Source organism: Phocoena phocoena, chromosome 4, assembly GCF_963924675.1.
Source record: "Phocoena phocoena chromosome 4, mPhoPho1.1, whole genome shotgun sequence".
NCBI lineage: Eukaryota > Metazoa > Chordata > Mammalia > Artiodactyla > Phocoenidae > Phocoena > Phocoena phocoena.
In genome coordinates, this window is record NC_089222.1 from 20,854,053 (window position 1) to 20,881,749 (window position 27,697).

General features: G+C 36.8%; 1 protein-coding gene and 1 non-coding gene across 4 annotated transcripts in view; one reads left to right on the top strand and one right to left on the bottom strand.

Moving 5' to 3' along the window:
* The window catches only part of ARMC8 (armadillo repeat containing 8), a 104,461-nt gene that overhangs the window by 21,080 nt on the left and 55,684 nt on the right, over positions 1-27,697 (top strand). For 2 of the 3 annotated variants that reach the window (XM_065877037.1, XM_065877039.1), the window contains 5 exons: positions 15,582-15,653; positions 16,999-17,141; positions 17,246-17,343; positions 22,224-22,316; positions 27,006-27,086. In XM_065877037.1, the coding sequence (XP_065733109.1) occupies positions 15,582-15,653; positions 16,999-17,141; positions 17,246-17,343; positions 22,224-22,316; positions 27,006-27,086 (487 nt within the window). The remainder of the gene's footprint in view (positions 1-15,581; positions 15,654-16,998; positions 17,142-17,245; positions 17,344-22,223; positions 22,317-27,005; positions 27,087-27,697) is intronic. The other variant, XM_065877038.1, reaches the window with a different exon arrangement.
* TRNAE-CUC (transfer RNA glutamic acid (anticodon CUC)) lies at positions 25,849-25,921 on the bottom strand. Its single transcript has one exon. It is a non-coding gene; the product is annotated as a tRNA-Glu (tRNA).

Below are 27,697 nucleotides of genomic sequence, written 5' to 3' on the forward strand. Positions count from 1 at the left end.
AATGCTTTTGTGACTTCAATATCCAGCAAAAGCAAGAGAGTAAAATTGATTATCTTTGATAATCGGAAAGGGGGTGGGAGAATAGGTCAACAGGATTTTGGGCTTCTTGTTTTGCTTTGTTTTTGGTTAACTCATTGACTGTCTTTAAGGTTTGAATTTCCTAGTGATGTTCTAAATACAAGAATTTAGAAAGCAGTCATTAGAAAATTTAAATAATAAATAATTTTTTTCTCACATTTTAAATAAACTCTTGATAACCTAAATACCCTTCTTTTCTCCACAATTGCCTCATGTTTAATGAGAGGAAATATTTTTAAGCAACATACCTGAGGTGATTATTCTTAAAAAAAAGTGGGACAAGTGCGATAAGATTGCAAATGATTGAAAGATGAATTCTCTCTCCTAAGAGCAGATTTTCATGCTCTTATCACATTACTTGTAAGAAAGAAGGTCTAGCCTAAGGCGACTGACTCATAGGGTTGGGAAACACGGAGCACCCACAGGGCTGAGCTGTGTCCTGGGGAAGGAGGACCCAAAAAAGGTCAGGATGAGATATTTGGGATAGCAGTGAGGGCACAAATGAGTCCCTTTCTTCTTAACCCTGTTAGTGTTATCAGCAAGATAACATCTTTAGTTTAACTCTTGCTCAACCATGGCAAGGCTAGGATGCGTCCCACTTCCAAAAAAAAAAAAAGCTCTATAGCAGGGTCTTTCTTGAGAGTGTGTATTTGTAAAGTAGAGGCAAGATAAGTAAGGCTGCTTGACTCTTCAAATTGAGCTAGTAGGGAAGGTGAGGAGCTGGATGGAGATCCACCTGGGAAACTCGACACCTTCTCTTCACATCTTCTCAGTTTACAGAAACAGGAGATGATATTTCTTGTTTTCTCATTACGTTAACTTTGCCTTTGTCCCCTTAACTGGGAGACTATAATGATTTAATCAGCGCCTTTAAGTCTAGTTTGATTAATACCAGGAAAAGTGGTATTAAATCTGTCTCTTAAATAAATCAGTTTGGGTTGTACCTACACACACAAATTAGTGGAAGAGATAGGTTTAATTTGACATTCTTTCTTGGACAGGCAGACACTCCCCCACACAAAGCTAGACACAGCTTCGTATATTGCTAATCCTAGATATCACTTAAGATTCCTCAATAAATAGTTCCGCTGGAAATGTCAGACTCATTAAGTATTCAGTAAATGATATAAGATGATGTTATTGTTGTTGTTGTTTTCATTACTACTGCTTCTGTGGCAGTTTAGGAGAAAAGCTAAATTTCTTAGTCAAGGATTCTGCGTGAAAGACTTGTATCTTGAGTCATATCTGATGTGAGTAGCTGATTCAAGTGTTGTCACTGTTAGAAATTTCTCATTTACCAAAAAACACTGTAGCTTTTTTAAAGGTGATTAAATATCAAATAAGGCATAAAAAACACTGGGAAGGGTTTCCCTGGTGGCGCAGTGGTTGAGAGTCCGCCTGCCGATACAGGGGACACGGGTTCGTGCCCCGGTCCGGGAAGATCCCACATGCCGCGGAGGGGCTGGGCCCGTGAGCCATGGCCGTTGAGCCTGCACGTCCAGAGCCTGTGCTCTGCAATGGGAGAGGCCACAACAGTGAGAGGCCCGCGTACTGCAAAAAAAAAAAAAAAAAAACACTGGGAAGAATGTATTATTTCAAACTAGCTATGGTGTAGTTTGATAGACTTAGTGCCTCTTAAAAAATTATCAAGTCTAAGACACTTAGCTGTCAGCTAAGAAGATAAGAAAGGTTTGTGTGGAGGGATAGTGGAGTGGAAAGAGCATGGGCTTTCAAGTTGGACAACGGTAGGTTGGATACCTGGTTCTGATACTTCCTAGTAGAGTCCTTTCCTAGTACAGTGCTTGGGCAGGTTATTTGATTTCTTTGAGCGTCAACTTTATCATCTGTAAAGAGAGAGTAATACTGCCCATGTTGCCAAGTGATTAAGAATTAAGACAGAAATATAACATTCAGTGCCTGGTATGTTGTGGATACCCATAAATTGGTACTTAAATGGTTAGTAGTTATTGACTCTAATTTAAAACAACTTCAAAAATGAGGTGATTCTTTTCAAAGAAGAGAAAGAAAAACTAAAAAAATGTCAAAGAGATAAAACAGTTCCCACCGAAGGAGAAGAACAGGGAGAGGAGCTAGAATTCTTGATTCAGACAAGAAAATCTGAGTGATAACACGTTCCAGTAAATGTGATTGCTACTTAAAATACTAAAATCTATTTAGAGTTTGAAACGGACAGATCACCCAAAATCTTTTCACTTGATGGCCTTCTGGGGGCGTGTGTAGTATGATTTGATAAAGCTTTCTTTACTGCAGAGAGAAAAAATTATCCTTTCTGACTTAATTCTTTCCTGAATTTTGTTACTGTCTGAAGATTAATTGTACGTAGTCAATTGAATGGAAAATGAGTTAAATTTTTAACATTTACTTTTAAGTAACCTTGTCTAATACAAGAATAATACAGTATTGATAGAGGAAAGGGGGGAGCCAAAATGATGTTTAGGAAAAGAGAATTGACCAATTCTTTTCTTTTATTTAATACACATTACACAGCCACCGTTGAGTCAGTCATACAGAGACCATTACTAGACCAAAAGAGGCAGGTAGAAGGAAGGTGGCCACAGAGTGTAAACAACCAAAGGTAGCCTTCTGGTTTTAGGGAAGGAAAAGACAGAGGCTGAAGTAACCAGCTTTGAATCCAAAATATCTAATTCGAAGGACATAAAAAAGAATTGATGACTAGCTTTAGCTATGAGACAACCAGAGCTCTATCAATTTTCTAGCAATATTAGTCTGATTTTTCACCTGCAGGAAAAACAAAATCGAAGAAATTAAAGATGAATAATAACTTTTCATCAAGGCCTCTAACTAATCTACTCAGCTGAGTTAGAGCCATAGCCCTATGCATAAATATAGGGAACTTCTTTGTAGATAACCCATGTTGTGAAGGACTGTTTTACCTAGTCAGTGAGTATGCCTTTGAAGAATACTATTAAACATCAGAACTGCTTAAGTTTAATTGTTAAAGAATGAGGAGTTATCCTAGAGACAACTTTTTTGTTTATAGTACAATATTTTGCATAAATTTGAATGGTCCTATTATACTAAAGGTTTGAAAACAGAATTAGGTCCTGAAAAGCAAGGTTTCAAATGTGTAACTGAGCAGTTAATGGAGTAAGATAGGAGTCAGATATGAGCAGAGAGAACAGGGCAATCAGCTGTGTAGGTCATAAACTACAGCCTTTGCAGCTACAACAGAGAGTAGGTACATCAGATAAACTATACCGTATTGCAAATTTTCAGCTTCCTCTAGTGTGGTGATCTGCGTGTGACTTTAAAAAAACAATTACAGGATGTTCTTGGTGAAGTTACTCTGGTATTAGCTCAACCATGTTAAATTTCATAGTTGCAGAAGAATAACTGTTGAAATGTTTTTGTAGACCTTGAGTTAAAGCTGCTTAAATATTGTGCTTTTTTTTTTTAACATACCTAAATTAGAGCACCTGAATCTGGTTTTGACGTTAGTGATTCTCTGTGAAAAAAATAAACAGATATCCCCATGTGGCCTTACATTGATATTCCCTATGTTGAAAGGCAAAAGATGATATAAGCAAATGTGGCTGGCTTTGTAGTTTCAAAGTTGAATCAAACTAGAAAACTAGATTGGCTCTTTCTGGTAAACTAAGGCAGGCAGTTGTGGATACTGTAGAATTGTGTGGTTTTCACCAAGTATCAATTTTTAAAAAGTGTCTTCTGAAGTATTTTAATATACTGATGAAATAAGTTCATTTTGGTAATGGTTTTGGTACTTCATTCTCTGGTTCCAAGCAAATATGTACCTCTGGTTTCAGTAGAATATAGGCACTTTCCATTTTCTTGCATGTCCTAAAGATATGAGCTCCCATAAAATGAAGCCTCTGGCTTTTGGAAATTTTAAATTAAGGATAAGTTTTAGGCTAATTCAAAAGAAATGTCCTGTTAGTTACTTTCAAAAGTGTTACAGGTAAACATAAGTGAAGATGACCTTAATACCAAATGAAATGGAGTGATTCTGAGAGTTACTTGTTTAAAACTTTGTATTCTGAGACAGGTTAGTCTGGTTAAAAGGGTAGCAAGATTTTCCAGAAATTGTTAGATCAGATTGACATAGTTTTGTGTACAGATATATAAGCTGTTTATATATGTATGTGATACTAACTTTGAACATCAAAAATAGCAGAATATTTGTATGCATATCTGTATATATATCTTTTCATATTTATAAGCCACTTAACTGTATGCTTCCATATTCATAATGTTCTAACACATTTCTGATGTTCTTTGGAATGATTACATACATTAAAAATATTTATTAATGTACTGTAAAAATATTTTACATTTATTAGTGCAGTTATTACATTGCACTTTTCATTTTTGGAGAATGTAAGGTGATTTGTAATCACCTGATAACTCTGATAAAACAGAGTTAAGTACAACTCCTAAACTAGTGTTTATAAAAATTGGAACTGTATCTGACGCTACCCTACATTCCAGAAATCTACACCTCAGGGTAATTTGTTGATAAGAATGAACTAAATTACTGTCAATTCTCAGTTCTGTTCAATTTATACATATAGTAGGTGCACAATAATTGCCTAAGTTGACTTGAAATGCAGTTCACTGTAAATCTCTCAAGTACCTGCTGAATCAAAGCCTTATGTTAAAAGTAACTTTAGTTTGAATAATAGATCATCATTATCCACTTCTTTTAAAATTGGCAATTCACATATGATGATGGTGATTTTGATTGGAATATGAATAATCTCATTCCTTAACCATGCTGGATATTAGAAACTTATTGTACTTGGATGTTTGGATGTTACATTTTCCAAAAAGAACATCATAATAATTATTACAGGGTCAGAGCAGTGATTAAGTTTGTAATTTTCCAAGTCCAAATAATTTTGTTAAATTTTTTACCCCGTTGCCTTATTATAGCTACCCACAAATACATATTTCTTCCTTATGTCTTATGAAAAGTGAGTTTTCATAAGTAGGTCAGGCGTTAGACTGTACTTTTCCATATCTACTGTACTTTTTGTCTACTTCCAATTAGACCAAGAATGAATGTGTAGTATTCCAAATAAGAGCTGCTTCAGGTAAGTGAAGAGTCATACTGGTTCAAAATGAAAATGACATCATTGATCTTTAGCTTCTGGCCCCAGCCTTCAATGACTTTAAAGATAATTTTCTATTTTTAGATGATAATTAGGTTTTCAGTTAAAATTTATGCTGTCTTGACTGTTTAGGAATAATATGCTCATACCTGATTGACTTAGACTTTGTTTCTCCAACAGGTCTACGTTCCAATTATTATTTTTTTTACTTTTCCTACTATTTTAATGACAAAGTGTGGTGTTTACTTTCCCTCTTGGTTTTGATCACAAATCATAATACTCTGATTTAGACATATGCTGTAGTAGGCACTGCACATCTCGTTTTTATATTCAAGACCTTTTTCTCTACCACACTAAAAATTAAACTCCTTCAGAGCAAAGAAAGGAAGTAGAAAGGTTAACCTCCATGTAAAAGTGGGTGCATTTTGAGTCCATTTATTACTGGGCAAATTTAAGGTTCTAGCTAGATTTTAGCTGAAAATGTTCTCTGCCAAATGCATTTTTGTAACATCTTAATATCGACTCCTCTATTCCCATCCTCAAGGAGTAGACTATCCCCAAGGCTTACATTTTAGCTTTTCTACCCAGATATTCTTATCTCATCTCAAAGATAATTCAGTATGTATAAATTCAAGATAGATCCTTGTCTTGCTAAGGGATTTATTATCCAAACTTCCTAGTGTTCTCTGCACCCAGGCACCCAGACTTGAAGTAGTCGCTCAAGACATGTCACATATCACATTTCCTGTACCTGTCAAACCTATCAAATCATCTTGTTAACTGCTTCCTTAAAATGTCCTCTCTATTAATGGTTCCTATGCTGCTACTTAGTCTCATATAACCAGATACCTGGATGGATTGAGTAATTTTTTAAACAAACATTTATTGAGTGCCTATCAGGTGCTAGGTAGGCATTGTGCTAGTATGGGAGTATATAAGAGTGAATAATTAGTCACTGCTCTGGGAGATCCAAAAGTCTAATGCAGGAGTCAGATAACTAAAGAGACAGTTCACTGTAGTTTGATTAGTGAATACTGTGATAATGATAAGCACAGAGGGTTTTGGGACCACAGAGGAAGGGCATCAGCCGTTTAGTTGCCTCTCTTGACTCTAGAATTATCTGTATTCCAGTCCATTCCACATTCAGATTATCTTCCATTGTCATTGCTTCCTTCATGTCCTTTTTCTGATCAAAAACATGATTTCTCCTTAATCCATCCCCCTTTAGTTTGTCTCTTCTCCCTTTCACTTTTCTAACTTTGTTCCATGCTTAATGTTCCACCTTAAAAGGAACCTTCTTTTCAATCTTGGCTCCTGGGACTGCCCCAGAAGTGTGCCATATCCATTTCCAGTATGGTTCCTTTTGTCCTCCTCATCCACTTATTCAAATCCTAGCCATTTTCTAAGGTCCATCTTAGTTCCTACCATTGCTTCAAAACCTGTGAAGCTTGTCTTATCATCTACTTTTCTCAGCCCTATAAGCACACTATTTATAATATACACTGCCTTACATTGTTAGTGTTATTTTTTTCTTCTCAAAAAGATTGTAAACTCTTCAGATCAGACATCTCATTATGTGATGCTTTTGTATCCTTCATAGAGCCTAGCACAGTGCTGAGCTCAAAAAGTAATTGTTGAATTTCAGTAGTATGTTAGTAGGGCATTCCACCCCCTCCAACATTAAGGATTGATGGACATGAGATTGAGATTATATATTTCTTTGATCTACTGGGAAAAGGATGTCTTTGCCTAAAAGATATGCTTTTATTTTGCATAAAAATGTAAATGGAAAGACAGGAGGAAAAAGGAAATTCATTTACTAAATTCTTTTGTCTTTTCTCTGAATGCCTGATATCACTGGAGGTAATGGAAAAAACACTTGGCATAAGGGACATGGGTTGAGACTGGCTCTGTCATTTATTGTGGAGCTCTGAGAAGAGCCCAAACCCAAGTCTTAGCTTCCTCATCTGTAAAATGGGGTTAATATTACTCAAGATTGTGGTGAAGATTAAATAATGGGTATGGAATGCTTTGTGAACTTCAAAGCAATGTGTAAACCCTGCCTAGTTTTGTTGTGCTCCCATCTTGATAGTTGTGAGTTTGTATTTTACAAAAATACGGATTTCTATATGGTATGTTTTGTGATCCATTGATAGTAACTTCTCTGATATTTCCAGGTCAGACTGGTTTCTTGCCTCTGAAGAGGAGACAGACTTCTTTCCTAAAAAAGTAATGAGTATGTTATGATACAGGCCACTAGGAGGGATACCTAACCCAGACTTGGGAGTTGTCAGGGCATGCTTCCTGGAGGATGACACTGACATAGAAGCTCAGACCTGAAAGATGAGTAAAATTGGCCAGGGAATGATATAAGGGAGGGAATAATAAGGAAATGAAAGAGAGAGAAAATAGCTACACTCTGGGAACTGAAAGAAGCTTCATTTGGCTGGCTCTGAAATTGAATCTTACCCTGTACTTAGATCTGCTAAAAATGAGTATATGTATCCATTATTGTCTCTTTCGATTTTGTCTCTTTCGATTTTAACTCTTTCATAGAAATGATCTTCTGGTACAACTGAATAGAATTTATTTGCAGGGCGTTAACGTCTCTTCCTTGTCTAGTATAGATATATTTTACTTATTAGAGCCAGAGCAAGAATTGCTTTCTTTAGACATTGGTCCATTTTATTAATTGTGTTCTCTTTAGCCTGCGATTACTCTATAACTACCAGCTGCCTCCTTCGTGTCCTTTTTGCAAACTATTAGGAGAACTGGAAAGTTGGTTTTGGAGTTTTTGTTTGCTTTTGTCTATAAAAACATTTACTCTGGCATGGTTTGAGGTATTTGGGTTGTGTTTATAAGGTGGGGACACCTCATTTCTGCTTCATTTAGGAAGAATGGGGAGAAATCTGAGAAAATGTTAGGGTTGGGAATTCCAGAATAGAGAGAACCTCCAGAATGGCACCTGGCATAAATAAACCCTCAGTAGATAGATAGCTACTGGACAAATGAATGTACTGTGTTGATATAGGCAGAACACATTAAGAGAAAAGAAGATGAAAGAAGATGACAGACTGCTAGGTTAGGGTCTATAAGCTGACAATTGGGAAGCAGGTCTCTAAGAAAACAGCAGACATCCATAAGGAGGCAGGAGCTTAGATATACAATTTATCATCAACTATGCTTTGCTCAGGGAAGCTTCAGTATCACATAATTTTACAATCATGTATCAGAACTTGGTTAAAACCTTAGTAAACTTCATTCAGCTTAGTCCTCATAAACAAAAAATACTCCTGCTGATCCCCTATAAACCATATGGAAGATCTGAGGGATATTTACAGAGAGAGAGGTAAGGACCTGAAAAATAGACCACCCTCAAGCACTGAGCTGAAGGAAGAAGACTAACAGGTACAGTGTTTGGCTCAAGACTTGTGAAAATGCTATTCAAAAACTTGTGGGGAGAACCAGCTTTCAGCAGACCATTACGTCATAGCAGCATTTTTCTGTAATAATTGAAGATGGTAATTAAGGAGAGGGGTATTATAATTATTGTTACCAGGGTTTTCAATGCCAGTGAAATTGGTTGGTACTGGAAACACAAGCTGACGATAACATTTAGTCACTGATTTTCTTAATAACTCCCCCCCCCGCCCCCACTTTCTACTGTTTTTCTATAAGATCATGGTTTGCCAGTTACAGAACTTTTTCAGAATTGTAACTTTCACGGTCAGCAAAAAAATTCCTGTATACTGTAGAGCTCTGCTGCCTAAAAGAGAAGTCAAAGAGATCTCAGTAAGTAATTAGGGGAATGTATTTTGGAATATGAAAAAAAGATAATTTATAATGTTTCAATATGTAAGTGCTTAGGGGTGACCATGTTAGAAAACTTAATGAGGTATGAATGCAAGAGCAGAAACTATGGACTGATGTAGGTATGGTATTGATGACCCATATACCATGAGTGCCACTGATCTGATTTTCCAAAGTGAAATAACTTTTAATGAAAAGTATAGTCTCGAGCAGAAGCAAGAAGAACTACAATCCTGCCGCCTGTGGAACAAAAACCACATTCACAGGAAGATAGACAAGATGAAAAGACAGAGGGCTATGTACCAGATGAAGGAAAAAGATAAAACCCCAGAAAAACAACTAAAGGAAGTGGAGATAGGCAACCTTCCAGAAAAAGAATTCAGAATAATGATAGTGAAGATGATCCAGGACCTCAGAAAAAGAATGGAGGCAAAGATCGAGAAGATGCAAGAAATGTTTAACAAAGACCTAGAAGAATTAAAGAGCAAACACACAGAAATAAACAATACAATAACTGAAATGAAAACTACACTAGAAGAAATCAATAGCAGAATAACTGAGGCAGAAGAACGGATAAGTGACCTGAAAGAATGGTGAAATTCACTGCTGAGGAGCAGAGTAAAGGAAAAAGAATGAAAAGAAATGAAGACAGCCTAAGAGACCTCTGGGACAACATTAAATGCAACAGCATTCGCATTACAGGGGTCCCAGAAGAAGAGAGGGAGAAAGGACCCGAGAAAATATTTGAAGAGATTATAGGCAAAAACTTCCTTAACATGGGAAAGGAAATAGCCACCCAAGTCCAGGAAGTGCAGAGAGTCCCATACAGGATAAACCCAAGGAGAAACATGCCGAGACACATAGTAATCAAATTGGCAAAAATTAAAGACAAAGAAAAAGTATTGAAAGCAGCAAGAGAAAAATGACAAATAACATACAAGGGAACTCCCATAAGGTTAACAGCTGATTTCTCAGCAGAAACTCTACAAGCCAGAAGGGAGTGGCATGACATATTTAAAGTGATGAGAGGGAAGAAACTACAACCAAGATTACTCTACCTGGCAAGGATCTCATTCAGATTCCATGGAGAAATCAAAAGCTTTACAGACAAGCAAAAGCTGAGAGAATCCAGCCCTACAACAAATGCTAAAGGAACTTCTCTGAGTGGGAAACACAAGAGAAGAAAAGGACCTACAAAAAACAAACCCAAAACAGTTAAGAAAATGGTAATAGGGACATACAAATCGATAATTACCTTAAACGTGAATGGATTAAATGCTCCAACCAAAAGACACAGGCTCGCTGAATGGATACAAAAACAAGACCCATATATATGCTGTCTACAAGAGACCCACTTCAGACCTAGGGACACGTACAGACTGAAAGTGAGGGGATGGAAAAAGATATTCCATGCAAATGGAAATCAAAAGAAAGCTGAAGTAGCAATACTCATATCAGATAAAATAGACTTTAAAATAATGTTACAATGCACAAGGAAGGACAGTACATAATGATCAAGGGATCAATCCAAGGAGAAGATATAAAAATTATAAATATATATATGCACCCAACATAGGAGCACCTCAATACATAAGGCAACTGCTAGCAGCTATAAAAGAGGAAATCGACAGTAACACAGTAATAGTGGGGGACTTTAACACCTCACTTACACCAATGGACAGGGCATCCAAAATGAAAATAAATAACGAAACAGAAGCTTTAAATGACTCAATAGACCAGATAGATTTATTTGATATTTATAGGAGATTCCATCCAAAACAGCAGATTACACTTTATTCTCAAGTGCGCATGGAACATTCTCCAGGATAGATCACACCTTGGGTCACAAATTAAGCCTCAGTAAATTTAAGAAAATTGAAATCATATCAAGCATCTTTTCTCACCACAACACTATGAGATTAGAAATCAGTTACAGGGAAAAAAACATCAAAAACAAAAACACATGGAGGCTAAACAACATGTTACTAAATAACCAAGAGATCACTGAAGAAATCAAAGAGGAAATCAAAAAATACCTAGAGACAAATGACAATGAAAACACGACAATCCAAAACCTATGGGATGCAGCAACAGCAGTTCTAAAAAGGAAGTTTATAGCTATACAATCCTACCTCAAGAAACAACAAACATCTCAAACAATCTAACCTTACACCTAAAAGAACTAGAGAAAGAAGAACAAACAAAACCCAAAGTTAGTAGAAGAAAAGAAATCATAAAGAACAAAGCAGAAATAAATGAAATAGAAACAAAACAGTAGCAAAGATTAGTAAAACTAAAAGCTGGTTCTTTGAGAAGATAAACAAAATTGATAAACCATTAGCCGGACTCATCAAGAAAAAGAGGGAGAAGGCTCAAATCAATAAAATTAGAAATGAAAAAGGAGAAGTTACAATGGACACCACAGAAATACAAAGCATCCTAAGAGACTACTACAAGCAACTCTATGCCAGTAAAATGGACAACCTGGAAGAAATGGACAAATTCTTAGAAAGATATAACCTTCTAAGACTGAACCAGGAAGAAATAGAAAATATGAACAGACCAATCACAAGTAATGAAATTGAAACTGTGATTAAATATCTTCCAACACAGAAAAGTCCAGGACCAGATGGCTTCGCAGGTGAATTCTATCAAACATTTAGAGAAGCACTTAACACCCATCCTTCTCAAACTCTTGCAAAAAATTGCAGAGGAAGGAACACTCCCAAACTCATTCTATGAGGCCACCATCACCCTGATACCAAAACCAGACAAAGATATTACAAAAACAGAAAATTACAGACCAATATCACTCATGAATATAGATGCAAAAATCCTCAACAAAATACTTGCAAACAGAATCGAAGAACACATTAAAAGGATCATACACCATGATCAAGTGGGATATATCCCAGGGATGCAAGGATTCTTCAGTATATGCAAATCAATCAGTGTGGTACACCATATTAACAAATTGAAGAAGAAAACCCATATGATCATCTCAATAGATGCAGAGAAAGCTTTTGACAAAATTCAACACCCATTTATGATAAAAACTCTCCAGAAAGTAGGCATAGAGGGAACCTACCTCAACATAATAAAGGCCATATATATGACAAACCCACAGCAAACATCATTCTCAATGGTGAAGAACTGAAAGCATTTCCTCTAAAACCAGGAACAAGACAAGGATGTCCACTCTCCCCACTATTATTCAACATAGTTTTGGAAGTCCTAGCCATGGCAATCAGAGAAGAAAAAGAAATAAAAGGACTCCAAATTGGAAAAGAAGAAGTAAAACTGTCACTGTTTCCAGATGACATGATACTATACATAGAGAATCCTAAAGATGCCACCAGAAAACTACTAGAGCTAATGAATTTGGTAAACTTGCAGGATACAAAATTAATGCACAGAAATCTCTTGCATTCCTGTACACTGATGATGAAAAATCTGAAAGAGAAATTAAGGAAACACTCCCTTTTACCATTGCAACAAAAAGAATGAAATACCTAGGAATAAACCTGCCTAGGGAGACAAAAGACCTGTATGCAGAAAACTATAAGACACTGATGAAAGAAATTAAAGATGATACAAACAGATGGAGAGATATACCATGTTCTTGGATTGGAAGAATGAATATTGTGGAAATGAATGTACTACCCAAAGCAATCTACTGATTGAGTGCAATCGCTATCAAATTACCAGTGGCATTTTTACAGAACTAGAACAAAAAATCTTAAAATTTGTATGGAGACACAAAAGACCCCAAATAGCCAAAGCGGTCTTGAGGGGAAAAAATGGAGCTGGAGGAATCAGACTCCCTGACTTCAGACTATACTACGAATCTACAGTAATCAAGACAATATGGTACTGGCACAAAAGCAGAAATATAGATCAATGGAACAGGATAGAAAGCCCAGAGATAAACCCATGCACATATGGTCAACTAATCTATGACAAAGGAGGCAAGGATATACAGTGGAGAAAAGACAGTCTCTTCAATAAGTGGTGCTCAGAGAACTGGACGGCTACATGTAAAAGAATGAAATTAGAACACTCCCTAACACCATACACAAAAATAAACTCAAAACGGTTTAGAGACCTTAATGTGAGGCCAGAGACTATAAAACTCTTAGAGGAAAACATAGGAAGAACACTCTTTGACATAAATCACAGCAAGATCTTTTTTGATCCACCTCCTAGAGTAATGGAAATAAAAACAAAAATAAACAAATGGGACCTAATGAAACTTAAAAGTTTTTGCACAGCAAAGGAAACTACAAACAAGATGAAAAGACAACCCTCAGAATGTGAGAAAATATTTGCAAACGAATCAGCGGACAAAGGATTAATCTCCAAAATATATAAACTCGTGCAGCTCAATATTAAAAAACAAACAACCCAATCCAAAAATGGGCAGAAGACCTAAATAGACATTTCTCCAGAGAAGACATACAGATGGCCAAGAAGCACATGAAAAGCTGCTCAACATCACTAGTTATTAGAGAAATGCAAATCAAAACCACAATGAGGTATCACCTCACACCAGTTAGATTGGGCATTGTCAGAAAATCTACAAACAACAAATGCTGGAGAGGGTGTGGAGAAAAGGGAATCCTCTTGCACTGTTGGTCGGAATGTAAATTGATACAGCCACTATGGAGAACAGTATGGAGGTTCCTTAAAAAACTAAAAATAGAACTACCATATGACCCAGCAATCCCACTACTGGGCATATACCCAGAGAAAACCATAATTCAAAAAGACACATGCACCCCAATGTTCATTGCAGCACTATTTACAGTAGCCAGGACATGGAAGCAACCTAAATGCCCATCGACAGAGGAATGGGTAAAGAAGATGTGGTACATGTATACAATGGACTATTACTCAGCCATAAAAAGGAACGAAATCGGGTCATTTGTAGAGACGTGGATGGATCTAGAGACTGTCATACAGAGTGAGGTAAGTCAGAAAGAGAAAAACAAATATTGTATATTAACGTGTATATGTGGAAACTAGAAAATGGTACAGATGAACCAGTTTGCAGGGCAGATATTGAGACACAGATGCAGAGAGCAAACGTATGGACACCAAGGGGGGAAAGTGGAGTGGGGGGTGGTGGTGGTGGGATGAATTGGGAGATTGGGATTGCCATATATACACTAATATGTATAAAATGGATAACTAATAAGAACCTGCTGTACAAAAAAATAAAACAAAATTCAAAAAAAAGGTATAGTCTCCTTTTTATTTACAAGGCAGGTACAGTACTGAAAAATATGATTTTCTTTAGGATTGTGCAAAAAAGGCTTTCTATTTTAAAACTATGGCCAGAAATTTCTAGACTCCCTCTTAAACTTCTGAAATGCCCATGGAGTCTCTGATGCCTTCTTCCATACTTTGAGAATCACAGTGTTCTAATGTTCTATATTAAGATAGCACTACTGACCAATTAGCGTAAGTTTTTTTAATTAAACATTTTATTAGTACTGGGCTTATTTTGAGCTATTTGTATTTTCTCTGCCTGTCTTTTGGGAACAACCATGTGTTTGTGAACCAACTGGTCATTGATATTCTTTTTATGGAATAGAGTGTTACTCCTGGTGAAATAAAGATCTGAGTGTAGCTAGAATAAAAAATACTGGTGAATATATGGGAAATATAAAAGATTTTTTTCTTATTTTTAAAATCTCCTTAAAAGATAAGTGGCTTTTAAATGAAAAATAGTACAATATAGGGAATTCCCTGGTGGTCCAGTGGTTAGGGCTCCGTGCTTCTACTGCAGAGGGCATGGGTTCAACCCCTGGTGGGGAAACTAAGATCCCACAGATCTCACAGCACAGCCAAAAAAAAAAAAAGTACAGTATATTACGTTGTTTCTAACTAATTTAAAAATAAAACTATGACAGCAGCTCAAAGAATGGATGGGAAGATGGAAGTAGATGCTTTCAAGGCTCTTAAAATACACATGAAATGGGACAATATCCCTTGAAGATTGACTGTGTTAAGTTAAAAGATGCATATTGTAAATTGTAAAGCAACCACTGAAAAACAACAAAACAAAACCCAGAGAGGTACAGCTAATAAGACAATAAAGGAGATAAAATGGAATCAGAAATATTCAGTCCAGAGAATTCAGGAAAAAAGGAAAGTCATTGTCCCTGAAACAAGATCAGATCTGTTCTGTCGGCTGGCTGCTTTTACTCCCTACTCCCAGAGCTGTGCGTGAGAAGATGGCCTATATTTCTTTTTATTCAAAGGATTGGTAGCCTTTTTGAAGAACTCAACTTTCTTTGTATTGGAAGTCTTTTGCCAATACTCAAAATGTCTCTCATTCCCCCCTCCCCCCACCTTGCTACTCTCCTATTTTACAGCCCCAGGTTTATAAGGTACCTATCTCTGTCCCTTCTCTTTGGCACTCCAGGTGGAAAAGCGTCAGTGTTTTCACTTTGTCCCTAACTTCTGTACTTGCCAATCCAAGATGTTGCATAATAAAGATAAAGTGGGATGCATTGATCTTTTATTTTTCTGTGATGTCTCAACATACCTTACCCTTTCTCTTTCCCCTGAATTCAGAGACATGAAAAATGCTGTAATTGGAAACAACAAGCAGAAAGCCAACCTCATTGTTCTAGGAGCTGTTCCAAGGTAAGTTTGCTGTCATCCTCTTTTCTGCTATTCATACTAAATTTTGAATGTATTTCTCATTCTCAACCATAAGACCTATCTTTTTTCTGTATTGTCTGTTCTTATTTTTTTTTAATAAATGCTTTGAAGTATATGAAGCATCTCTTTAAAAAAAATTAAGGTACCAGGGAATGGAATATGAAACAAATGTATTAATACTTCTTAGAGGTTCAGGAAGATCATTGACCCTGCAATAAAAGGATGTGTTGTGTAGATAAGCAGTGTACACCAGCCTGAATCTTCCCTGTCTCCTTTGCACTCTGGCAGTTTTTGTATGATTGGATAATAATTTATTAGGATTCGCAAAACCTTTTTTGAGTTTAAAAAAAATTCTTGGTTTTTTAACCCTGCTTTTTTAATTTCTCGAATTTGCTGGTTTTTAAGTTAACATAGAAAGTTTGATTTCTTCTGATGAAGCTAATAAGCTTCCTTTTGGTAGACAGTGACAGTTGTATAACTTCCTCTTTGCCTTTGCTACCCAGAACTAAGTTTTATGTGCAATTGCTGTAAGTTTTTCATTCAGAATTTTTTAATGTTTTGGTTTTTTCTCTTTCTTCTTTTCTATCTTTTAATATAGGATTAATGGTTTTATTGTTTTTAACATGATCGACCTTTGGTCACTATAAAGCTGTCAGCAGCCTTTCTTAGGGAATTAGTGCTCAGTATATATAAATATGCTTTAGAGAACATGAAGGTTCTACATTAGAACATAAAGGAGATGGTCATAAGTGGTGGATGGTTAGAATTTGGGGAGTATTTATTTGTCAGGCTGGCCTGGAGTAGAAATAGGATCTTCTGATCTCCCAAATAGGAGGACTGGAGAAAGAAGAGAGCTTCCCTTGCTTGAAGAGCAGCACAAGGACTCTGAATATTCCCTCTAGGCTAGATCTCTGTGATCTCTGAACTGCAGTATTGGGTATTCAAGGTCCTTAAGATCCGGCAGCACTTGGCTTTGGGAGTCTTCATATCCTGGAGTGGCAGATAACGTGGACTGTGGTGCTGCTGTTTCCACAGAGATCACTTGTGGACAACTTTCAGATTCACAGTTCTGATAAACTAAGATTATATGATAGTTCTGTTGCTCAAAATGAAGAAAATCTCTTTAGATCCACCCCCACTCAATATTCCATTATTAAAGTAACAGCTTGTATAAAAATATGACCATTTCCTAGCCCTCCATAAGCTCGCCAACCATATTTTCAGTGTGTGGGATGTATTGGTAGCCTTTTTCTGTAACATTACTTTTAGCTAATGTTTACTTTTAAGTTTTTTAGTCTCTTCTGTTTATTAAGTTTTTTCTTTTTAGATTATTGTACTTGCTTCAGCAAGAAACCTCAAGCACAGAGTTGAAAACCGAATGTGCAGTGGTATTGGGAAGTCTTGCTATGGGTACTGAAAACAATGTTAAGTCTCTACTCGATTGCCATATTATCCCTGCCTTACTGCAAGGTATGTAAAGAAGTCATTTTTATACAAGTAAAAATTAAAATCAGTTTGCAGAGTTTCAAATATGAGTTGAAAGGATGATTCTCAAATCTGTTTTCTATTAATAGGACTACTGTCCCCAGACCTGAAGTTCATTGAAGCTTGCCTCCGATGCCTGCGCACCATCTTCACCAGTCCCGTTACTCCAGAGGAACTACTGTATACAGTGAGTTTTATGTGTTTTTGAATCATCAGTTACATTTTACTAACAGCGCACTTCTAATTTATTGGGTTGACCAAAAAGTGCCTTCAGTTTTTAAGTAAAAATGAAAGACACATTTTTCGTTTTCACCAAGAACTTCATTGAACAGCGTATTCACCCTTTTGTTCCACTACCTTCTGCCGTTTTTCAGGCAACTTCATAATTCCATCTTCCCAAAACTTTTTATCTTTTTGAGCAAAGAACTGGTCCAGGTGCCTTTTACTGTCTTTCAGGGAATTGAAATTTTTTCCATTAAGAGAATTTTGTAAAGACCTAAATAAATGGAAATCTGAACGTGCAATGTCTGGTGAATACGGCCGATGAATCAGAGCTTCCCAGCCAAGCTGTAACAGTTTTCGCCTGGTCATCAAAGAAACATGCGGTCTTGCGTTATCCTGATGGAAGATTATGCATTTTCTGTTGACTAATTCTGGACACTTTTCGTCTAGTCCTGCTTTCAGTTGATCTAACTGGGAGCAGTACTTGTTGGAATCAATTGTTTGGTTTTCCGGAAGGAGCTCATAATAGAGGACTCCCTTCCAATCCCACCATATGGACAACATCACCTTCTTTGGATGAAGACCGGCCTTTGGTGTGGTTGGTGGTGGTTCATTTTGCTTGCCCCATGATCTCTTCCATTCCACGTCATTGCACAGTATCCGCTTTTCATTGCCCACCACAAATTGTTTTAAAAACGGAACTTTTTCATTATGTTTCAGTAGAGAACCGCATGTGGAAATACGATCAAGAAGGTTTTTTATCCTTAACTTATGTGGAACCCAAACATCAAAGCGGTGAACATAACCAAGCTGGTGCAGATGATTTTCAAGGCATGATTTGGATATTTTGAGTATGTTGGCTACCTCCCACGTGGTATAACGTTTATCGTTCTCAACTAATGTCTTGATTCAATCGCTGTCAACTGTTGTACCCGACCATGGAGTATCGTCCAGCAAGAAATCTCCAGCACAGAACTTCACAAACCATTTTTGACATGTTCAGTCACAGCATCTTCTCCATACACTGCACAAATCTTTTTTTGCGTTTCAGTTGCATTTTTACCTTTCTTGAAATAATAAAGCATAATATGCCGGAAATGTTGCCTTTTTTCTTCCATCTTCAATATTATAATGGCTACACAAAAATTCACCAATTTTGATAAGTCTTTTTTTAAATGCACACTGATATGACAGCTGTCACATACAATCTAACAAAATTGTTTTCAATAAAGTTAAAGACAGCGAAGTGCTACTGGAGCCATCTTAACGGAAAAAAACGAACGAACCTTTTGGCCAACCCATATTTAGCATCTCGAAACTGATCTTAACCGTGATAACTGTGTTGTAGAAAAGTCTCAAGAAGTGTTTGAAGTCTTGCTAATTTGCAAATATCAAACGTTCTAGGCTTTGTAAAGAAGTGAAAGATCGTCTCAGATCTTGAGGAATTTGTAAGCTGTTTTTTTCTTTTGGTTTTTGTAAAAAGACCCTTCTTAATTTCCTAATAGGTACAAATTAAGGAGTATATTTAATGCACTCACTATAGGTTAAATCCAGTAGAATAAGCTTTGTAGAGAAGGTAGAATTCGACCTGGTCTTGAATAATGGATAAGATTTCAAGAAGTTGAGAGAAAAGAAGCTGTTCTCGGAAACATCTGTGTAAGAGAGAATATGCAGGACAGTGGACAGAATAGTCTAACGCAGGAAGAGAATCCGTGTTCATTTCGGCTGGAGAGGTGAACCAGAAGCAACTTGTTAGAGGCTTACTTAACCAGGCTAGAATCAGAGTATGTGTGAGAGAATCTAAAGATCTTTAGAGTCATTCAGTGGTTTTCAAAAACTTAAGGGAGTATTAGGGAGTGTTTTTATCTGTTGATTACTTGGGACTTTCTTAATAAAAATTATCCAGACTAGTATTTTTCAAACTCTTATCCACAGTCCACAGTAAGAATGACACTTTCCAGTGCCATACTGTGTGTGGGGGGCAGAACGGGGAGGGGGGAGGGGTGGTGGAACATCCTGAGATAGTCTTCACAAAACAGTTCCATAATAAATGTGGTGCCTTCTGATTTCTGTTCTATCCTTTTTCATTAAAAAAAAATGCTGGTTGTGATTCTCTGAGCTGACACACAGAATGTCAGAGTTTCAAAGTGGACACATAATGAATCAGAGATCTTGTCCAGAATCATGTTTTACAAGTATTTCAAGAATATAAGCAGTCAAGAGGCACAGGCAAAGCAGGCAGGGAGAGGGAACATGCCACGTGCCTCCATAGTTTGTTTTTCCTACATTAGGCCCTTGCTCCTCTGGCTTGTAATGATGCATAAGGTCTGTGAGGTTTGTGGGTCACCTCACACAGCAGGGAGGCTCTAAATTATGAAACATCTCAATTTTATACCTCAGGGATTTGTGCAGCATTCTTCAGGGAGCCGTGCCTCATAAATCCAAAGACTGTTTACTACACTGGTTCTCAAACTTGAGCATGCACCAGAATTACCTGGAGAGCTCACTAAACACAGAATCCTGGACTCTACCTACAGAGTTTCTGATTCAGTGAGTGTGGGGTAGGGCCTGAGAATATGCATTTCTAACAAGTTTCCCAGTAACTTGAGATGCTACTGGTCCACGGACCACTCTTTGAGAACCCCTGGTTAACTGTAAGCACTTCTAAAATGTGGACATCCTCCTCAAAACATTCCACATAGAAGGGCTCTCCATCTGTTTTCCTGAAAGTCCAATTGTCATGTTTACAAAGAAATTAAACCAATCACCCATCTTCTTTACCCTATAAGTTTCTCCCCAACCCCCGGCCCAGTAATGGGGGAGAAATTGATCCTGGTTAACTGATTTAGCTCCTTCCTCCTCCCTCTCTAAACTGATTTCATGACCCACTAATGGATTGTGGTGCATAATTTGGAGAACACTAGTCTACACAAACTTAACTTCTTTACATAAGAAAAATTAAGACTCAGGGACATTAACGTGACTTTCACACAGAGAATACCTAAATTGTGAAATAATTTTATCCCTCAGAGACGGTGGAGAATCCATGAAAAGTGTTAGGTGGGACAATGACAGAGAGTAGTATTTAGGTGTAACTGACTGACATCTGTGAGTTGGATTGTGTAGAGGCCAGCTACCATGGCAACTCAGGCACTAAACTAAAGACAGCACAGTCCTGTTGAAGAGGGCAGGATGTCTAGTTTGCAATCCTGTTTATCAGATGGGTGACTGGGGAAATTATGTAACTGTTCTTTGCCTTGTTTAATCAACCATAAACTGCAGATATATAACACAGTTGGCAGAAAGGACGCAGGTGTGAAGAAATGAGATAGGGGCTATTGTCACAGGAAAACTGAAGGGTGAGAGAGCAATGGAGGAAAGGAATGAGGTGGAAGTAGTTTTAGGAGCGTAATAGAGGCTCTTCCTCTCAATTGCTTCTTCTCTCTCAGCTGTTACCTACTTCCCTATCATCTGTCAATGGAACCACTGTCATCATTATTCCTGCCACCCCAACCCCGCATCTGTAAAATAGATGCATACTTTACATTCTCATCTCTTCCCTTTTTTAAATGAATTTAGTAGCTGACTTTCTTTGAAATTTTCTGAGTGTTGTTTATTTTTTTTGTCCACGCCACGCTGCTTGCGGGATCTTAGTTCCCTGACCTGGGATCAAACCTGGGCCTATGGCAGTGAAAGCGCTGAGTCCTAACCCCTGCACCTTCAGGGAATTCCCTCATTTTGTTTTTAAACTGCTTATGACAACACAGGGTTATACTAAGAAGCAAGGGGAAAAGATTCTACTTGTAGGCATCAACAACCTATTTTCCTACTTAACTTTTATGGATCTTGAGCATTCTTTTCTTTCTGAGGGAAACCCCAAATCTTGTTTATCCCAACAGTGGTATTCTGGTATTCTTTTAAGTTTCCTTCCTTGCCCTCTGTTGTCTTTTGTCAAAGGGTGGTCTGTGGACCAGCAACATCAGGTATCAGTTGGAAGCTTGTTAGAATGGAGAATCTTAAGTCCTATTCCAAACCTAGAGAATCAGAATCTGTATATACAGAATGTCCCCTGGGAACATACACACAGTGCACATTCATATTTGAGAAGCATTGCTACAGGACTTGTGACAGCATTGACTAGGGGGCTTGAGCTAAGTCTCCTTTACCATCTGTGGTTCAAGCCAAATATTATTTCAACGTTTAATTCTTTTTGCACTCAAGAAAGAGGAGATTTTTGGAGAGCCCTGCAGCAGGTTGGGTGGATTCTTCTGTCTTGTCCTATACCATCGTGTATGTTGTGAAGTGTCAGTAGTAGGCAGAGAGTGGGTTATAAGTGAGAAGTTGCTATTATATAAATTGTGAAGATTGAAATTAGCTAACTACAGTTGTTATGAGTGTTAACCTGTTGCTGATACTTACCAGAACATCTCAGAGATCAAAATTGTCAACTTTTATTTTAATACAGTAATTCCTCCTTATAAGCAATGCATTGTTACATATCTTATTAATATGTCACATTTTGGTTTCAGAATAGATTTATGTCAAGTCTTATTGAAATGATTTTGTTTTATTGTGGGGTTGTAGGCTGTTTATGGGAGAGAAATTGAGAATTTCCTGTTCTTGTATTTTGTTGTCAAGGATGAAAATTGAAGCCCCTTTCCTTGTCCTTTGCTTAGACAGTTTTGATTGCCATGTTGCTTCTGTGTTGTGTTCCTTAAAGAGACTTGATTTACTGTCATTAAGATAAGAGGCTTACATATGTATCTGCTCGTGGAAATCATTTGTTAGAGATACTTACTGTGTTTGAGTTCCTTGTTGCTGTGCTCTTCTTCCCTTTGACTCCAGGATGCCACAGTGATACCGCATCTCATGGCGCTGCTTAGCAGGTCCCGCTATACCCAGGAGTACATCTGTCAGATCTTCTCACACTGCTGTAAAGTAAGAACCAGAACAAATGTTCTCTATAATATAAAATCTTGCGTGTCCTCAGGAGATGTGCCTTCTGTGTGTATCCTCCTGTAGTTAATCTATACACATATAAGCAGACTTATGTATGTATTTTCCCCTCTTTTTTTTTTTTTTGACACAAATGGTAGCATACCATACATACTCTTCTGCACCTTGCATTTTTTACTTAACATCTTGAAGGATATTCCACATCAGTACATGAGGAGTTTCCTCATTCTTTTTTTTTAAACAGATGAAGAGTATTTTATTGTATAGATGTACAATAATTTATTCAACCAGTCCTCTATTGTTGGGCATTTAGCTTGTTTCCAATCTTATTTCACAGCAGTGATGCAGCAAATACCCTGTATGTAAGACATTTTATAAGAAACAGAATTGCTGAGTCAAAGAATGTGTGCATGTGTAATTTTACCACATGTTGTCTTATATTGGAGGTTATACAATTTTATACTCCTACCAGCAGTATATGCTCATGACTGTTTTCCCACACCCTCAGTTTCCACATAGTTGGAAATTGTTTTAAGTGATCTCTTATAAGGAGAACTAAGAGAGATTCTTCTCTCCTCTTTGTTGAGAGGAATTTCAGTTATTAGAAGAGCCTGAACCTAAACTGAAGAGTGCCATGCAGTGCTACTTATTTTGCTTCATAGTTTACATATTGAGTGTACTCTTTTGATAACCATAATTTGCTAACTTTTAACCAAGTCATTGTTTATCTTCTGATAAGTTTTTCAGGACAGCATTACTTACCTGCTTATCACTTATAATGCAAATATAAAATGAGGAGTTTGGGGAACTATAGGAAAGAAGGAAAAGTGAACAACTGCATACTAAACTAAGAAGATCACAGATCTATGCTATTTTAGGACAGTTTCCAAAATGTAACTTAAGTCAGTTCCTTTCAGAAAAAGTAACTATAGATTATAACTAACTACAGATTATAACTTAAAACCTCTCTCAAATCCTAGCTGTCATAGCCTATTCTATTCTATATATAAAGACATTTAGAATTTAAGATTTTTGTCAAAAGTCTCTGAAGTTTCTCCTCCTGGATTGCTTTGTGAGCATGTAAGCCAACTTATAGGACCAGGGATGTCAATTCCTTACTCTCTTGAGGTGGGCAAAGAAAAGCTTTGAGAAAACAATTTCCAACATTAAATGATGTCTTATAGCCAACCCTGGTAGGTAGGTGGAGAAGGATACTCCAGAACTATATGCCTCCTTACAAATCTTTCAGCATCTAGATGCAAGTGCTTGAGAGCACAGCATCTATTAGTCATAATCACAGTAATCCCAAATGGACACTGAAAATTGGACCTGGAGGTATAACTACTACATGTCAAATTATGAGAAGTTTGAATAATCCTATCCCTGAAGTTACCCAAATAGTTTTTAGAATTGCTCTTCAGAAACTTCTCAGTGCTTTTAGGCTTGCTCATCTGAAACTTCTCAATGCTGTTTTAGCCGAAATCATAGATAACGGAATACTGTTAAATTACTAGTTCTTTTGCTGGAGATAGATAACGGAATACTGTTAAATCACTAGTTCTTTTGCTGGAGAGAAACTTATGCTGAATAAGAATTTACAGGCACCCTCATGCCACTAACAGAACTGAAGAAAATTAAAAACCTGAACTCATCTTTCTTTTAGCCTGATAATTAGCATTTGCCATGGTAATTAGATGACCCAATTTAAGTAGTCTGAGATATAACTAGACCTCAGGAAACATTATAGCATGTATAAACCCAGTGACAATAGTAATAGTCTAAAATACTATTTATTTGCCTACTGACACACTAAAAACATGTATCTTTGAAAGCAACTGGTCTGATGATCTCTGTATGTCATTAATTATAAAAACCTTTTATTTTCATTTTGTTTATGAAAACAATAAATAAAATTCATAGTAGCATTTTAAGACTCATTTACAAATTTTCATATACTAGTATCAATATTAAATTTGCATACTTTGGGCAGGAGAGACAGAAAAAGAGATTTCTAAAGCATTTGTGTTGTAAGCTAATCATAGTTATATTTCTGAAATTCTCTCCCTGATTTATTAAGGAGCAAAAAAAGGCTAGTAATAATATTAATTGGAATTCTAACTTCTACATTGTTGCCACTTAAGCAGTGACTCAGATTTCGAGACCTATCTTTTGGGGTTTAGGATCGTGAGGGCTAATGTGCTTCCCACACTGAGAGGCTGTTTCACTAACTCCAGGTTCGTGCAGGTTGATTTGGAGAGACTAAAGAGAGAGTTGATAATGGAATAATAGTTCCTCCTCTTCAGTTGGTTCAGCCACTAATTCCTTCCTTGCAGTTGTTTTTACACAATCCTATCTATGACCATAGAGAGGAGGAAGAGCTTCTTTTGTAACAAACATTTGCTGCAATTTGGGCAAAGAATGTGAGGGATTAAAAAGTACAATATCTTGTAAGCGGTGGGAAACAGTTATGTACAGAGAATTGCACTGTGCTTCACCATCATTTATAAATATAACTCCAAGACTGAAAACAATCTGAATGTCTAACTATAGGATACTAAAGTATGGGACATTTGTACAATGGATTAAGGCCAAAAAAGAAATGAGAAAGCTCTTTGTGTACTGATATGAGTGATCACTGAGATATATTAAAAGGAAATAAGAGGTTTGGAGCCATGCATATATATACTTATATATGTATGTATAGTATATATATAGTATTTATATGTAGTATTGTATATATTATATATATGTAAAAATATATAGCATTATCCTACTATTTGTGTTAAAATAGGGGAAAAGAATATACTTGTGTATTCTTCTTTGTCTTGAAGAATATAAAATAATCTATTAGTATTAGGTCACCTCAAATCAGGAGAATGGATTGGCTGAATACAGTGGAAGAACAGTGAGGTACAAGGGGGTAGAGGCAGCCCCCTGCCTACTTAGCTGTTCTGCTAAACATTACCTGTATATAAATTGGGATGTTAAAATTTATAAGGAAGGCAAAAAAACCTTAGTCAAGGTTAATTGAGGCTTATCTTCATAACTTATTCTAGTTACCTACTTGTTAATAGGTAGAAAAAATGGTCAGATTCTGAGGAGACCCTTCTTTTCCTTGGCTCCCCCTTTGTAGTCTCCACCACTATCCTTATAATGAATAAGCCAGAGACTCCTATGTTTCAAATGAGTCAATTAATAGTGAGACATTAGAAAGTACCAAAAATATGTGATGGGGGTTTGCTTGAGTAAACTGTGGAATATTATATAGTGATTAAAAATAAGAAATTAGAAGTTAGAAAATGTATAGAATCAGTTATACTTCAGTTTTTAAAATGTATGTAAATTAAGAGAGAAATTGCTGAAGTGTTTTTTTTTAAGGGCTCTTTTTAAAAATGTTTGTTTATTTAGGCTGCGCCGGGTCTTAGTTGCGGCAGGCGGGATCTTTAGTTGTGGCATGAGGACTTCTTAATTGCTGCATGCGAACTCTTAGTTTTGGCATGCACGTGGGATCTAGTTCCCCGACCAGGGATCGAACCCGGGCCCCCTGCATTGAGAGTGCAGAGTCTTACCCACTGGACCATCAGGGAAGTCCCTAAAGGGCTCTTAATAGTATGTAAAATGTTTAGGGGATTGTTGCCTATAAAATAGAGTATGGCTCTTTTATTAATCGGAAGTATGAATGCTAATCTTCCCACTTCAAATGATGGATATTTTGGTCCAAGAAAGAACGAGCATCTGGAAAACAGTTGTAACTTGGCTGAATAGTGAGTTGGAGAAGTTGGTTTGAGAGCTTTTTTTCTAGACTAGGAATTGGTTTCCTCTGGTGAACCCAAATAGATAACCTACCTTTCGGTGCTACACTTTTCTCTCCTAAATAATGATAAGCATGAAATACCATCCTTGCCTTGGCTTTAATTGACTTTTCATTATTTGAGTGAATTGGTGGGACATAAAAGAAGTGAATTAAGTACTGGCAAATTCAAAGCCTTGCATTAATCTTTAGCTTGTGCCATTTTGATGATCTTCAGTAAATTGATTAGTAGAAAACAGAGTTGGTAAAAAATAAAATACCTGAATTTTCCTGTTACTTCACTTTCTTACTCTAAGAAGTGATAATTTTAAGAGAAATTAGAGAGAAAGAGAACTAAAACATGTTTACTTCTCAGTTATGCAGTGCTGTGTTTCCTACCATCCACTGCTCCAACCTCCCAGATGTGTTGAGGTAGCTTAGGATCTGGTCCAGTTTCTCTTGTAATTAATTAGTTTTAGAGTTCCCCTGACTAGGTCATCGGTCTTAAGTTGTAAGAATGAGTACACTGTCTCCTGTGGGCATAGGGTAAGGGTATGCACATGAAATGCAGAATTTGGAGTGCTTTTGTTGCTGTAATGGTGTGAGGGCCTATGCCAGGATAGCTTCTGTGCCCCCTTCCTTATTTAGGGAGCTAAGGAGGCAGCGGTTCTATGGAACTGAGATGAGAGGTTAAGATATTACAGCCCTTTGCAGGACTGAAAACAGTGTCTATCCTGCTTTTTGGGAATGGGTTTATACAGGAGAAGGGAAACTAAAAATTCTACATTGTAGTGAATGTGGTTTTCTCCATTTAAGTAAATGTTTTATTGGAATGAATCATTACTCTTCTTAATGTATTATTATATTCTCTTTTCTTACAGGGTCCAGATCATCAAACAATTTTATTTAATCATGGTGCAGTTCAGAATATTGCTCACCTGCTAACCTCAGTATCTTACAAAGTAAGATGTTAAAAATTATGGCCAGACTTTTATACTTTATTTTGGGCTTCTAGAGTCTTGGTCTGGAAAGAGGCACACGTTTTGTTGTTTCTTTGGTAGATATTGTGATCAAGAATAGTATTTTATCAGTAAAATGTTATGGGGCATTGTTTTACCTCTAGAGAGAGTACACTTAAAAAAAATCTACCTTGCCTTTCCTTTTTTTTTTTCTTTCTTCAGGATATGATTGTGGTATAAGTTCCTATTGATTTTTACCTGTGATCATTAGTAGTCTCTTCTGGTATGGTGTCAGTGCCAAAGTTGCAAGTGAGGTCATGCCTTGAAGTATGTAGGAGCAATGGCTTGCTATAACAGGAAAGACCTTGGATTTCCTATTTGAAACCTTTATTTAGCCACACTGACTGAAACTTACAGCATATACCCACATATACATCAACATATAAAATGTGTTCTGTTTTGTATTTTGACTTAAAAAGTCAAGGGTTTTCCGTTGTGTTAAATTTCTTTACTATCTCTTATATATAGGTAAGCAGTGTCATGATATACTATCAGGCATTTAGTTAAAACTTTGGTCATTTCATTATTGTCCAACTGGTAAGTTGTAGCAAATA